The sequence below is a fragment of the Sylvia atricapilla genome, chromosome Z (assembly GCF_009819655.1).
Source record: "Sylvia atricapilla isolate bSylAtr1 chromosome Z, bSylAtr1.pri, whole genome shotgun sequence".
NCBI lineage: Eukaryota > Metazoa > Chordata > Aves > Passeriformes > Sylviidae > Sylvia > Sylvia atricapilla.
The window spans coordinates 53,948,126-53,963,531 of record NC_089174.1 but is presented as its reverse complement, the minus strand read 5'-3'; the positions used below and the strand labels follow the sequence as shown (position 1 = coordinate 53,963,531).

Sequence of the window (15,406 nt, the reverse complement as noted above, 5' to 3'; positions counted from 1 at the left end):
GATTATATCCACAGTTGGAATTATTTAACTTCCCTCTGTAGTTATTGTTACAACATACTCTATCTTCCATGGGAGGAAAAAAAATCTCTCTCTTGTACTATTCTTGCTGAAGCACCTTTGCCTTGTGGTTCTGTGTACATATTAATAATTTACCTTCACAGTAAAGATCCTGTAAATTTTATGCATGACACATATTTGAAGTAAACTGCTCTTTCTAAAGCGTTATTCTAGCTCTGCAGTCATAAAGGTAGAATTTGAATTGCAAGTCAGTAACTGAGGTAACAGTAAACAAAGATACAGTGAGATACATAATGACACACACATGTATACATAAAAATCTGGAGGCACCCTATTTGAAAATACTAAGGAGATCTGTAATAATTATAAATAAACTAAAAGAAGTAATTTCAATTCACAAGAACTAAAGAACACAATGTTTCATAGGTGTTATGAGAGGCTAAGAATTAATTCATGCTTGTAATAATATTTTATATAAAGTGCTGAAAGTTAAATATATTAAATATACTAAGCACCCCCCCTTGTAAAATTCAGATTGCAAAACCTAAACTCAGGGAGAGACTTCATTTGCACTTGAAGGCACAGGGCAAAGCTCAAATTCAAGGGGGAGACTTCGTTTGCACTTGAAGGCACAGGGCGAAGTAACATCTTTTTGGAGCGAGACGAGGAGCAGTCATCACTCCCTGACCAGACTACTGGTGCCACCTGGACAACATCACCGGACAGGGAGGGAAAAACAAAAGGGCTTCCAGTAAGCCCAGGAAGAACTATTCAATGCAAGCTGATAAAGAATAGATAACTCCATACCGGATGGTTGAGGAGATTTACATCGCTGGGTCTAGCCTGAGGGCACAAAAACTGTATAAAAATCCAGGCTCCAGTGGCAATTTCTCGTGAACCGGGGGAGGACCGTTTGCCAGGTAGACCGCTGGTCCGACCTTGTTCACCGGTGCCGACTCCCGGGCTCGGCATCTCTCTTTTGTTGTTGTTGTTTTTATTGTTATTTTGGGTGGTTTTTATTTCTTTGTAACCAAATTGACTTTAATAAATTTCTTCATATAAAACAATTCGGCTATTTCGCTTATAACAATAGGTGCCCGCAAACATTTCTATGTGTTATTTACAGATGTGCCTTTCTGATAAATGCTTCTTCTTTAATTACTTGTACAAATCGAAGTATATGATCCTCAAAACACACTAGTTTATCATAATAATTACATAAGTTATCTATGCGTCCTAGGGTGATGATTTTATCCCCAATTGCCTGTTGGGTTTGTGTTGGATGTGGGAGCAGGGGGAAGGGAGAGGCAGTTTGTTTTCAGAAATGATCCTCTGCTGGCTGGCCTTGAGAGTTGGAGTCAGAGACACATGGTGTGGGATGGAGAGTTCTTTTTTTTTTTTTCTTTTTGTCCCTTTTATTTCTTTAGTAGTTAGTTAGTTGGTGTGCAGCTAGCAGAGGGGGAGAGAAGCTTAGCTTTTTTTCCTTCTCCTCCTGTATTTTTTTTTTCTTCCCTTTTTCCTTTCCTGTTTTTTCCCTTTTTTTGCCTTCCCTCGGAACTGTTAAAATCTCTCTGGACTGAGGACCTGGGGGAGTGCCGTGGGGGGCTTGCACCTGGAACCCACCAAGTTCCATCCTGTGCAACAGTTCCCAGCAGAGGGACTGAGACAGTCTTTCCACCTCCAGGAAGGACTTCTTTTCCAAATCTGCCATCTCTCCAGAGCAGCACAAAGTTCTTGTCATCAGATACTGTCCAATTTATCGTGCTGGAGAGTGCCTTGCCTGTTTAATAAACAGAGTTCTTTCCACTTCTCTCTGAGGAGGGGTTTTGTTCCCGAACCGGCTGGGGGAGGGGAGGGAGGGGACAGAAGGGAGGGAGGGAGGGAACAGAAGGGAGGGCCCCTTACGAGATTTCCTCACAAATCTGCCTTAAACTACTACACTATGAAATCAGGAATATAATAGTACACTGTACGTACACCACATAGATCTACATAAAAGCTACAGGCACATATACACACATGTACTAACTATTAATTTGTGAAACTGTACATTAAATCCTACCAATATTTTGGTAACCAAATCTGTTACAAACAGCAAGTTTCTCTAAGCCCACAAAAAAAGCTTCTAAAAAATATAGGTTGATCACATATTCATTGCTACACTAGGGCTAACAAAGTCTGAATTTCTGCTGCTGCTTGCCTTATATTTTCTGTCCCTAATATAAAATCCTATTAGGGAATTAACTGGCAGAAAGCACCCCTCTCTGAGGCAGATTCTCTCATGTGCCATGAAATCTCAGTCTATAAACAATTCTCTACCTAGTTCGTGCCTGATGGAATCTTGAAAGAAAGGAGGAATGTTTCAGCTCTTTCCTCACTGTCTAACCAGTCAATGAGTTAAAAACATAAACAAAACTATATTAATGGTGGAAACAAGGATGGAAATGAAAGAAATATATACAAATGCACCTACAGTGTGACCATGTAAGCCTTCTCTCCTTAACGCCAAATAAAGTGAGTTTGAGGAGATCTAAGGTTGGAAAAAAGGAGAGTTTGACAAATAGTGAGTTTTTTTCAAGTACATTATTTCAAATTGGTTTAACAGTTGCTGTTTAGCAGATTATATACTGAGGAATGGAAGAATACACTCACGCCTTTCCCAGGGCACAATGCTCATGATGTTTAACAATAGCATTCAGCTTTGAAATACCACATATTCTGTGACAGTGGGAATAAGCTTAAAAAATACATAACAACACTATCTCCAAAACTAGATATCTAAATGCAATTTTGTATGTTGTGAGTTTTGTGAAGGTAGTGTTGGTAGCAATATAAAAATTACATGCATACAGCCAAGTTATGCAAACTTTGACAAGCCATTACAGGGCAGCCCATTCCTGTAAGGATATAGGGTCTCCACAGGATACCGTTATGCAGTTCAGGTACTTTTAGGATAGATGGATGGGATTACCAACACAGTCTATGAAGACTGGTCACAGTCTGGTCTGGTCTGATTCCTCATGAAATAGAAAGAATATGACTGAGGTAGGGAAGGGTAGCTAGCAGAACAAACTGTGAAAAAAAGAGGTTGGGCTGTGTATATGGCTCACCAATGTTGAAATCGTATTTGGGGTTTGATAATTTTTTTTTTGGTTGATGAAACTTAAGACAATGAAAAATTACTAAGACCTTGATAAAACTTACAATGTTGAAATTGGATACATAAATAATTTTTAAATAGAAATATTACTAGATTGCCTCTTCCTGATGGAGTAACTCTGCTTTACTGCCTGGAGTGTTGATTTTGCAGAGAAAGATGCAACAGTGTGAAATTCAGACAGGAAATAAATATCTGCAGAAAAAATAATAACCATTCTTACTTTATAAATAGTGCTGATGTGAGAGCAGGCCTTCATTGATACTCATATATGGTTTTCCAAAATGCAATTTTTATTTCATCCAAAGCAATAATTGTAAAAAGCTTATTTCAGAAACTAGCACGGTGTGTAAAGGGAATGTTGGAATGTATGGTATTGGTGACTAAAACCCCCCACCCTGTGAAATTCCTGATCAAGCAATCTGAACAAGTCAGGTGCTAGTTCAAGACAAGTACTATAGTATTTCTGCTCTCATCTTATCTTTAATGCATATTGCAGTTGTGATGATTCTTCTTCACCATTCTTTTGAAAAAATGGGTTTCAGTATTACATAAAATACAAAGACATTTTTAAGTGATGAGGTGGACCCCTGAACCATGGTAACAGTCTTGCTTTTCTTAGTTGTCTTTTGTAATTCAAAGGGACCTTCAACAGTCTGATCATGAAAAAAAATCACTGTTCTTTCTGGTCCCAGCAGCTATGTTTTTCTCAGTATTTACTTTTCTGGGTTTGGCAGCAGTCAGAAATATTGAACTGTGAGAGATTGCTGGTAACATCAGAGTTTGTACCAGCTAATAGTAGAGTACAGGAGTACAAAGATAACAAAGGCTATTTACCATGCAAATAAGCCATTCTGCACTGGTTCTTATGACTATAATCTGAGCTATCAGACAAATATTATATATAGCAAATTTATTTTATTGCTGGCTTATTTTGATAAAACATTGATTTTTTGGGGGGAGGTCTTTTCTACTCTTTTCATGGCTCACCTTAGTGGAAGACATTTTTACTATTAACTGCCTAAACTAAAACTACACAGCTGTATAAATATCACCAGAACCAGAGAGACCTTGAGTTCTTAACTTAAGAGTCTGGGGAAATTGGTCCAACTTTAAGAACCAAACAAATCATCACATTCAGAAAGTAGAAAAAAAAATATACAACTGTTACCAAAATCACTGGAGTTGAATTTCATTACTTGAGGGCTTAAAGACAACATCTGCTCTACTGCAGACCTTTTCTCTCACAAGGTGGTCACAACAGTCTAAGCATGTGAGCCCATGTGTGTGTATGTTAGTTTTAACCTTCACTACAAAATCTTCTAACTATCAGCAACTCATCATCACACTTTGCATCTACCCATAAGGAAATCAGCTTCCTCATGAGAAGTAACATTAGAGATGCTCATGCACTATTGAGTACACAGTAATGCCTCTTTGGCAATACCACTTAAAATCATGCAACTCTCCTTGTATGCTCCAGCAACCTCACTAGCATCAAGGAAAGTAAATGCATGGGAAAATTCAATTCAAATTGATGCATTTTTAAAGTTTCTTTCTGCTCTTGGCTGTAAAATGTTCACATTTATTTTCCTCTCAAATAGCTTGTGATCTGTTTGTGAATTACATCAGCAACTACAGATCGTACATCTTTACATTTTATAAGATACTAGCAAGGAACAGGAAACACCCTATTTTGAACATCATGAAACTAAGTAAAACTGAGTAAAACTTCTACATCATATTCCTATACAAGAAAATCATCGATATGTGAAGGAGGAATGCAATATCCATTGAACACTTGACGGTGCATCCATATTGTACAGTGAACCCTGCTGAGAAAGGACATTTAAATGAGTGGAATTCTGTTGCTTCATCACCTGAACTAGCTGCCATATCTCAGCTTTCCAATCATGGGAATAAAAAGCAGATGTTTCTTCCTAACAAAAGGCCTCTCAGCACATTGTGTCTACCTCACTTATATACTGCAAGATCTTTGGTGCAGCCAACATATTTTGCACAAAGTTATATTTGTAAATATGACCGATGTAACTGTAATCTAGAGCTGACCAGAACTGCAAGAAGCTGCAGTTAGCTACAGCGTTCTCTACAGCAACCATCAGCTGCTCTGTCCTTCTGGAAAAATTGTTTTCAGACAAGTCCTATGATACTGAACAAAGACAAGACTTTGAATTTCATTCTCCCCAGGTAGTTGCTCTTACTTTATTAATTCCACCGTACTATTTTTTCTGCACTCTGAATAAATGGAAGGATAATACTTTACACAGGAGGAATAAAGGTTAAAAAATAGCAGACAGTAAAAATACTCAGATACCTAGCATTAACTCCAAATGCTTCAACCATACTGATAATCTGAAAGACATAAAACTGAGCATGTGAATAGTCAAAAAAGAAACAGAGATAAACTCTACATTTACAATCTAGAATATTACCTTGTCCAGTATATTCAAAAGAGTCTGCTTCATCAGGAGTGTCAAGTTCATCTACATTAATGTCAATTTCATCGGGTGTATCCAAATTATCATCAGACAGCACAGACCCTTCACTCCGGTCCAATGAGAGACTGATGTTTGGAGCAGAGAGCTTTATCTTTCTGGGTTGGGAACCTTTAAGATCAAGAGAATTGGGAGGTTCTGAACAAAAGAAAAAAAAATTAAAAGGAGACAAAAAGAGGACTTTATTTATTTCACATACAGTTAATCTCCCAGGTATGCAAAAACTACCTTTCAACACACAGAAATTCTAATAACACTATGACATTTCAATTCTAATAACAAACAGATCAATTCTAATAACACTATGACATTTAAGACCATCTAAAACAAAACACAAATATTAGCATTAATGTTTAATGGAATGAAACAAAAATCTACAGTAGCAGCAAATGTAGCTCAGAGCTCTTAAATCATGCTAAATCCAGATTCACTTTCTTTTCAATCATCAAACAAAAATCAGATTTTGAGCATGCTCTGAAGAATTTCTTGTTTTAGATTTTTTTTTAATTTTTTATTTAAAATTTAAAGGGCAAATGCAAATCATTTCAGTTATGAATCAAGATACCACTAAGTCCTGGGAGAATTTGTATGAGTTAAAAGCCATTGTAAACATCCACTTTCTTATGCACTCAGTGCTGATTTACAAATACTTACACCTTTAGCATTAACTATATAATATCTTACTCAATACAATAATAAAAAAATCTCAGAATCTCTTAATCATTCTTAAATAGAAGTAGTATTCAACAAGATGAGAGCTGGATATACCTTTGCTCCTTGCCTCTGCCTTGTACAATTTGTTCTGTCTAACTTAGTTCACTTAAGACAGAAGTCAGTTATAAAATTAATAATAGAGACTATTACTAAAACTTTACAAGGACTAAACAAGTGGTAACAATACCCAAGAGAAAATGTCATAATGTAATTATCATTTCTCAAGTGAAGAAGAAAAATTACTAAATAAAGATTAATTACTTTTTTCTTTTTAACATTGAATTGATTTTTTACCAGCATAGAAATATCATTCTCACTGCATAATTAAATACCACAGGAATAAGATACAATTTAGAAAATTAGCAAGAGCTTCTCTCACCAGGTCTCATCTCTGTAGAACTGAGGCTTACTACACCCTCAGCTAAGGGGATGTCCATTCCCACATCCTCTTGTACCAACCTGAGAGATAAATATAAAGTAAGATGTTAAAGAGATGTACAGCTCACGATCTTATACAGAACTGAAATTTCCTCTAACACAGCCAGTTTAGAAGTCTAATTACAAAACTGACGTTGCAAACAGCAATATTTCTCATTTTACACAAACAAAGTTGGTCTTTGGTTATCCAGCAAACTGGAGACACCATTGCAAGGAGCTTCAGTCACTCTTTGTAAAATAGTATATTCATGACTGTATTTATGGTTATTGTATAGCAAAAAATGAGCAGGTTTTCCCTTTTTTGGTATCATGTATCTTAGAGCAATTCTGATCCAAAACAGTAATATAAATGCAGGTAATGTGTCAGACTGAAACAGTTCAGAAAGTGAAAAAGTAAGAAGCAAAACTACATCACAGATGTTCAAAGACTAAATTATTGCAAAATATTTCACCTAGACTCCGTTTTTAGCAAGATACAAAGAAATTACATTTAACACACACACATAGGTACATACATACATACCTACACACATACATACATAAGACAAAGAAAGGGCACTAAGTTGTGAAAATAGCAACAAAGATAGTTAAATGTTTAAAGTAAGTTGAACTGTTTTCATGTTTACTTGTTATTTAAATATTTTACAAAACACTTGTTGGATGGATGGTTCAACTGCAAATAGGTAACAACATTTTGAAATTTTGGGACACTCTTAACAGCTTCCAAACTATCTGCAAAAGTATGACTTAAGAGAGCTTCATTTACTTTATCATAATACTTGTAGCGTTTTATTCTGCATTACTGTTCCAAAATCTGTTTTTCTTTTTTTTTCCTGTCCCCACAAAAGCTGAAGAATAGGCCATTCTTACACTTCGACCAAGAAACTGTGATGAGATCAAAGCTGGTACTTTTCCCTGCAACAGCATCAGCTAGATGTTTTGAATGATTCAAGTAATTCAGCTGAACAGATCGGAATAGGTGTGGCTTATAGCTCCTACAGTTTCTTCCTGACCTCACTTTCCCAATGAGGAGGAAATTATTTGACTATGTCCAGACAAGACCCTTTGGTCAATCACTGCATCAAAGTATGAGTATAGTTTCTGTGATTTCTCATTAATGTCATATAAATTATAGATCAAGGTGCATATGTAGGGCTGCCAAAGGCTTCACTGTGTTTAAAGCTGAAAAAGATGTCTACCTCAAGCCCCATGAGATCAAATTCCCAATACAGACAGGCAAACTAGTGAACTCTCACTTTTCTATGAGAATATAAAGAGCGCAGTTTAAAGCTATGGTCAAACATGTTTGTGCTCTCAGTTTAGAACCAAGCCTCATCTCTCAATAAAAACTGATTTTACTAATTTTGATTTTATCCCAACTTACTGTATAATACGTCTTTCACAAATACAAAGATTAACAGCTTAATGATTTTTCAAAACATATCAATTCTAGAACATGTTTAATTACTGTCAAAGAAGGCTTGAAACACTCTTTTCTCTGTTGCATACACAACAGTGAAGAAATAAATCAAAGTATCCTGTTCATGAATAAAATGAAGGCACAAATTTTCTGTAAAGCAACTTTCCCCTCTAGCCTGAACAATTACCTGTATTCAGAAGTACTGAATACCACCACAACTTACATAGATAATGTAAACATATCATAAGAGTCTTTGCCTTTTTCTGTGGTTTTTATACAATCCATTGTAAAATATGTGTAATGAAGTCTGATTCATTAATCTGAACTAGCTAGAGAGCAATCCTAATTTGAAAGAAGTGCTGTAAGTAACAGCTGGCTAAGGCAAATAACCATAGTGGAAAGGCTGTGGGGAGAGTATGAATATTTCTAACTCATTTTAAACTGAGATTAGAATTTTATGTGGGGCTTTATTAAACTTTAAAAAATAAAACTGTGAAGAGTTCTTCTATTAAAGCAGCTCAGGACTAGTCAGGTGATGACTTCTGGGTACTCAAGGGTTTATATTTTTGTTGGAAAGAATAGAATTTTGGTACTGTCATTCAAACTATTAATTTGTGATATTTCTTACAGCTTTTTCAGACCAAATGGCAATTCCTTATTGCATCACCTTTGGAAATTAATGGAGGAAATTAGCTGAAAGGAAATATTCAAAGTTGTGTGAAGAGTAAGATACAGCAGGATACTCAAATTTCAGGCTTTCTGTATTAAAAAGAGACACTATTCCCTGTATAACACACACACACAAAAAAAAAGTTTAAGGATGAAGATCATCTTTTCCACTGTATGAAAAGAGCATGACTGAGTCTTATATAGTCTATGCCTACAGAAACAGTGACAATTATGATCTGAAAGAAACCTATTTCCCGCAAGTAATTAATTCACAAAGTTAGAGTTGCATAACATTTTTGCAATGCCCAGGGCAGAATTATCCTAAATCATGGCCTTTCTAGGGTTACCTCAAGACTGCTTTTCTGCCTGTGGCATCTTCTTTTTATTTTTTTTTTTCAACATATATGCACTTGAGTTGGTATTATTGCTTTCTCAAGGGCTTTTTACACTTTCACAACAAAAATTTGAAGTATTTTTCTGCTTTCACTGGGAGCCCTGCAGCCAAGTTAAACCAGAATTTTTTATTACAGTTGTGAAGAACAGTACATTTCTAGTTATTAAAATAGATATGTGTTTCATACACTTGTTTGAATTTTTTATGAAATTCAGCTACAAGCAGTATACTCAAAAGTATACCTCACTCAAGAATTACAGTTAAACAGCATCAAAATTTGTCAAAGAATTTCTAATTATTTTGCTGACAGTGTCTTTAATGTGAAAAAACTGTACTGTTCATATTGGATTATTAAATTTGGAAAGTAAGATTCTCTGGTCCTAAGAGCACTGGGTAAAAGAAGGCATTTAAAAAGTCCAGTTACCAAAACCATTGCTGTCACAAGGTTCTCCATTTTATTTTCAAATACATAAAATGCTATTGCCTTTCAGAAAATTTTTGGCGGAGATGAGGTTTAATTTTTTTTTTCTTTTTTTTTTTTCTTTTTTTTTTTTTTTCTTTTGGTGTCAGGTTCTTACATACTGTATACTGTCAAAAACTGTCAATAGGCTGTTTGGAGAAGAGAAAGTTTGAATAGGGAGCTAGTCTTATTTTTCCAAATCCTTTGTGCTTTACCCAAAGACATTAAAGATTCCTTGCCAGACATATATACCTTAGGTTCAGTTAAAGTTCTTAATTTTCATATGCCACAGTCAATATTTCAGTTATAAATTAAGGGGCAATACAGGCATATTTAAATCATATTTAAATGTCTGTGATATTGGGTCTCAACATATGGCTTCAAAATTGCTGTCAGTAAGAGAGTAAGGAGGATATAGAAGAGGATTGTTTTCTACAGACACAGCTCCACATTTTCTGATGGATTTTGAGATCATATTATGCTGACCAGCTCAGCACCTTGCACAGTAATTTCTGGCTGTGCAGAAGCTCTCAAGAGACCTCAGCAGGAACCCTAGTGATGGAAGTCAGACCCCAGAAACTTGAATATAGGCAACTACCTCTTCTTCCTTTCTCACAGACTATTTCACATGCTTTCAAAATTCTGGCTTATTAAATTCCTTGCCTTGCCATAAGGGTGCACCTTATAACAAGGATGATGTGGACAAAAAATACTTAAGACAGCTATATATATATAATCCCCTTTTAATGAATGCTCCTATTGAAGAAATAAATTAAGTTACTTTAGAAAGCCCATTCTGTGCAGGTATGATTAACTGGATTGATAAAAAAGGGATCTTGGAACAGAGGTCAAAGTCAATTGAGGTTTTTTGTGTCATAAATGACTCCTTTTATGTTCTACACAGACTGGTCATTTAAGGATCAACTACACTGGGAATCAAGCTACTGATTATTTGCTCTGATATTCACGTTATGATCAGAAGCAGCTGAACAACCCTCATTTCTCAAAGGTGGATCAGAGACAGATACCAAATTCATATGAAAGGAGGAGAGGCTGGAGGTTCAAATAGCTTCCCTACTCTTTTTTTTTTTTTTTTTGGTTCAGACATTCTTACAGCTCAATAAATTAATAAGCTTTAAATAATTCTTAATGCCCTCTCAAATCGGTATTTCTCAAAGTTATCCTTCCTGACTTTTCTAGGTACAGCAGCACTCTGCTATTTTGGAAAGAGCAGCTTTGAATATTCACAGCAATATGTCATAGTCCCTATGGGCTGTGCTGCCTCACCCTTGTGTCATCTGTGATCTATCACCAGTTTCCAAGCTGTTCTGCAGCTATTACATATCAAGAAGTTAATTTCTTTAGTCTAAAACAAGATACGCTTCTTGCTGCTCTGAATAAATACCTACAACGTCCAGAAGAGATCAACATTAATCCAGTTGCAACTCTCATCACAATTTATTCACCAGCTGGACTTCAAAAGATATACATTTTCCCATTTTCTTTACTCGTTGTTTTTAATCTGAATTGGAGCCCACAACTGCCAGGCACTTTTCCTAGATAGGTAAATCATGTTTCCTCCATGCTGTTCCCTCTACAAACAGAAATGATTTTATTCTTAAATTTTTACAAGATGTCTCACTTTTTTTATAAAGTTTTGAAACATGGTAAGTCAAAGAAACAACATGGATGAAATCACCTCTGTGCTTGGTTTGGATACTAAATGTGAAGGGGGAGACAAAGTGCAGTTGGAAAGGTTATTCAGAGACTAGACATTTAGGCTTTTTTCATCTTCTCAATTTTCACACATTATGCAGCTATATCCCAGGTTTGGATGGAGTAAGAGTCCTGCTGATAATCCACTTTCTCACTAGTGTGCAGTGAAAAACTGAGCTGCTTTGAGGAAGAATGCATGAAGTGAAATTTTAGGCACAAAAACAAGTAAGGGAACTTAAATACATTGAGTTACTTTTGCAGCACACAGGCAGCACAAAGTCCTTCTCCTTTGAACCCCTCCCATCCCCACCCTGTGACACCACCCTTACACAAGTACTGAGCCCAGAAAAATAGAAAGGAGAGCTTGACAGATTGTATATGAGAGTATTTTCCTTGGAAGGTATGAAAAATCCCTTGGCATTTATCCAGTAATGCCTGTCTACTGACTCTCAGTACAGCTCTGTCTGAAAGTGCCTCAGCATTAAAGAGGGTTGAGCATTTTGCCAGTATCTTCTGTAAACCCATCTTCGGCCTGCCTGATGGGTCTTATATAATTTTTATCACCCCACCTGGAAGATATCTAAATTCTTTCAGACAAAACAAGAATTCCTTCCTACTCAGAAGCAATTAAAAGCCTTAGAAGAACCTAAAGCAACCATTCAAACACACCATAAACTGCAATTTACATCAAGGATGTGTTTAACACAATGTTTTCCTTATTGTTTCATTCCTCTTCAGCTTACAATTATAGAAATGCACATAATTTTAGAACCAAAATATGTCACCAAAAATACAACTTAAAAGGGGTATTTTGTTGGCAACTAAGCATCTCACAGGCACTCATTCACTTCTCCCCACCCCAATGGGATGGGGTGGAGAATACAAAGTTAGACTTGGGGGTCCAGTGAGGAACAATACAAATGCCCAGCACCCACCAAGCCATGCCCAACTCCATCCCCAAGCCACCATTGGTCTCCCCCTTGCTGGGAAACCCCCAGATTACACACCAGGCATGATGTCCCATGATCAGCTTGGGTCACATATTGCAGCTATGCTTCCTCCTGGCTTCCTACCTGCCCACAGAGCATAAGACACCAAAACTGTCCTTGACTTAGGGTAAGCATTACTTAGGAGCAACTAAAACATCAGTGTGTTATCAACACTGTTCTCATACTGAATCAAAAACACAGCACTGTAGCAGCTGAGAAAAAATGGACTCTACACTAGTCAAAACAGGGACACTACTCCAACATTCACCTCATATAAAAGAATACCAAAAACTATTTTGTTATCACGATTAAACACCTGACATATTATTTCATTTTCAGAAAAGTAACTGTTTTGCTGTTTTGCATTTATATCTAAACAGAGCATCTTTGGTTTCTTTCATGGGGTTCCACACTTGTGGCTGGTAATTTCTGCGTCATTTCTGTTCAGAAAAGATATTGCAGGTTTATAGAAGGTCACTACAACAGCATTTTTTAAAAGAACAGTCTGTCCATCATCTTCCAGTTGTAGATGTAACTCCATAAAATGTTATAACTGAGATGTCTATTTGCAAGACCTTTAACGCTACTGGACTACTAAGAAATCCTAAGGTAATCTACATGTGTTTGAGTTTTGACGCCTATCATCCAGGTTACATGGGTAGAAATTTTCTGCAAAGTCAGAGAAATGTTGGACATACTTCAATATCAACTGTGTCTACAGCCAAAAGGAGATGCTTTAGGAAACAGAGTGTTAATATATGAATTTCAGAAATAACACCTGTCAAAATAATAGGCTTTGCTGTGAAGACACTCTGATGAAAATACACAGGAAGGAACAGAGAAAGAAAGCAAGAATATTAGTCCCCAAAAGCTCAAATGGACTGTGCACTAAGAGATGCAGAAACCCATTAGCAAATATACCCACAAAACCCAAAATTACTTCCCTAGTCCCTGCTACAAAACTCCTAGACAATAAACAAGAATTTATGCAGATACCTATTCAGAGATAAAAGAGACTGCAGTGTGATTTTTTTAGGTTCAGCAGAATTAATGATCCCTAAACTGTAGAAGAGTATGCAACAAATCAAAGTGACATACACTGTGCAAGGTTTAGTCAGTATAAGTTAGAGATTATGCTTCAGTTCTGTCCACATACCACGAAAATTAGTGTATTGGAAGGAATCCACTCCAGGATATCTGAGACTATAAAAAGGTAATTACTTTTACTCACAGCTGTGTAAAATAATTATACTGTATACAGGTGACTTGTAAGAATGGATTAATTCTATAACTTCCCAAGACCTGAATTTGGCAGCCATATGTTAGAAATTAACAGCGTTTCTATTGCTATTTATTTTGTAGCTCTTAATCACAAATTATTTCAGGAAAAATCTATAGATAGAGCACTGTACATTATGCACAGCATAAGACTTATATTCCCATATATAAGTCTTATAAGTCCCATAAGACTTATATGAAAAGTAAAAGAAAAAAACTGTGGTGATTTGTTTAAGCCAAAAGGTTTATTAATCAAACATCTGTGCAAATGCTAACTCATCATTGTTGTACTGCCTGCAACATAGTAGACAACATGCTTATAATCGTATTTTAGAGAAAAATACATCACTTAGGAAAACCATAGAATAAGCCATTGCTAAATACTAGCAAAAATCATCACTTTCTTCTTTTTAATACTTCAGTTTTCATGAGCTGACATTTTGCTATTTTGCTCCATTTTCAGCATTGCAGTTGAATCAAAAAGTTAGGCATGACAATAAAAGGTAATACTATTTCTGTGCAAAAATCCTGTAACGTAGCCACAAGATTTGAAAACATGTTAAAATTCTCACTTAGAGCCATTGAATATTTTTTTATCCATTCTATATAAGAGTATTTCCTAGTCTCCAATCAAATTGATTGTTTAGTGCCTATTAATCTACCCCTCTTTTTCCTTGTTCCTGTTTTTTAACTTATACTATAAGCCTCATTTTATTCCAGGGAAGCCAGTCATAGTAGTAGGCGTATCAGCTTAAGACTGTTGAAAAACAAAAGCTGCTATTCTTAAGCATATGCTCCTGCTTTCACTGCTGCTAGGCAGCCACATGCTGTCTGTCCTGACCCCTTGCCAGCTCCCTCCCTGTGTCACAGCACAAGAGAAGCAGACAAAGCCATGGAGGGATGCACAGAGACATACAGGTACAAAAGAAAGTAAACAGGGATAATGGACTTCACTATGGATTCCATCAGCCTTATGCACACATCCCTGGATGAGGAAGGCCTGTGGAAGAGATCCAGGGCTCCAGCCTACTTTAATTATATGTGACTTCCAGCCACATGAAATAAAAATGAATCTTAATATAAAATGAGGGAAATTGAAGTCCCAAACCTAGATATCTTGCCAAAATGGGACTTAGAAAGGAAAGCCAGGCTGATGCTGCCAGCAGCAGATCCCAGAGTCTCCAAAACCCTGTAATAACTTCATGGCATGAACATAGACAGGAGACAATTCTTTAGGGTAGCACTTTTAGAATGCATCCATATAATAGCACTGTCTTCAACTATGCATCTTACAGAGAAGTGCAGAACCTGCCAAGTTCCTAGTATTACTATTTTAACAATATTCTCTGAAGATGATATTCTGTGTGCAAAAGCAGGGAGACAGTAACAAATTTAAAGGGAGAAGTAACATGTCATATAAAATCCATTTCTTTGCATAGCATTGCACTTGTATACCACCACATGGTTGTGCCCTAAGAGCAGAGGTTGTTCTCTGTTCTCTAACCCTAACCCTAACCTAGACCACTGCTCCTTAATCTTTACTGAGACAATGGAAAATCATCAGAATTAACAACACAAAGTTGGGGAGCTCATGTGATGGGTGCTCTTCCACCAATATTGAAAGAGCACAATGTCTG

At 36.4% G+C, this 15,406-nt stretch overlaps 1 protein-coding gene across 3 annotated transcripts in view; it reads right to left on the bottom strand.

Annotated features, from left to right (window-relative positions):
- Positions 1 to 15,406, bottom strand: part of PRUNE2 (prune homolog 2 with BCH domain) — a 132,037-nt gene that overhangs the window by 20,416 nt on the left and 96,215 nt on the right. For all 3 annotated transcript variants that reach the window (XM_066339510.1, XM_066339512.1, XM_066339513.1), the window contains exons 10-11: positions 6,785 to 6,864; positions 5,629 to 5,829 (exon numbers count right to left, since the gene is read on the bottom strand). In XM_066339510.1, coding sequence (XP_066195607.1) covers positions 5,629 to 5,829; positions 6,785 to 6,864 — 281 coding nt within the window. The remainder of the gene's footprint in view (positions 1 to 5,628; positions 5,830 to 6,784; positions 6,865 to 15,406) is intronic.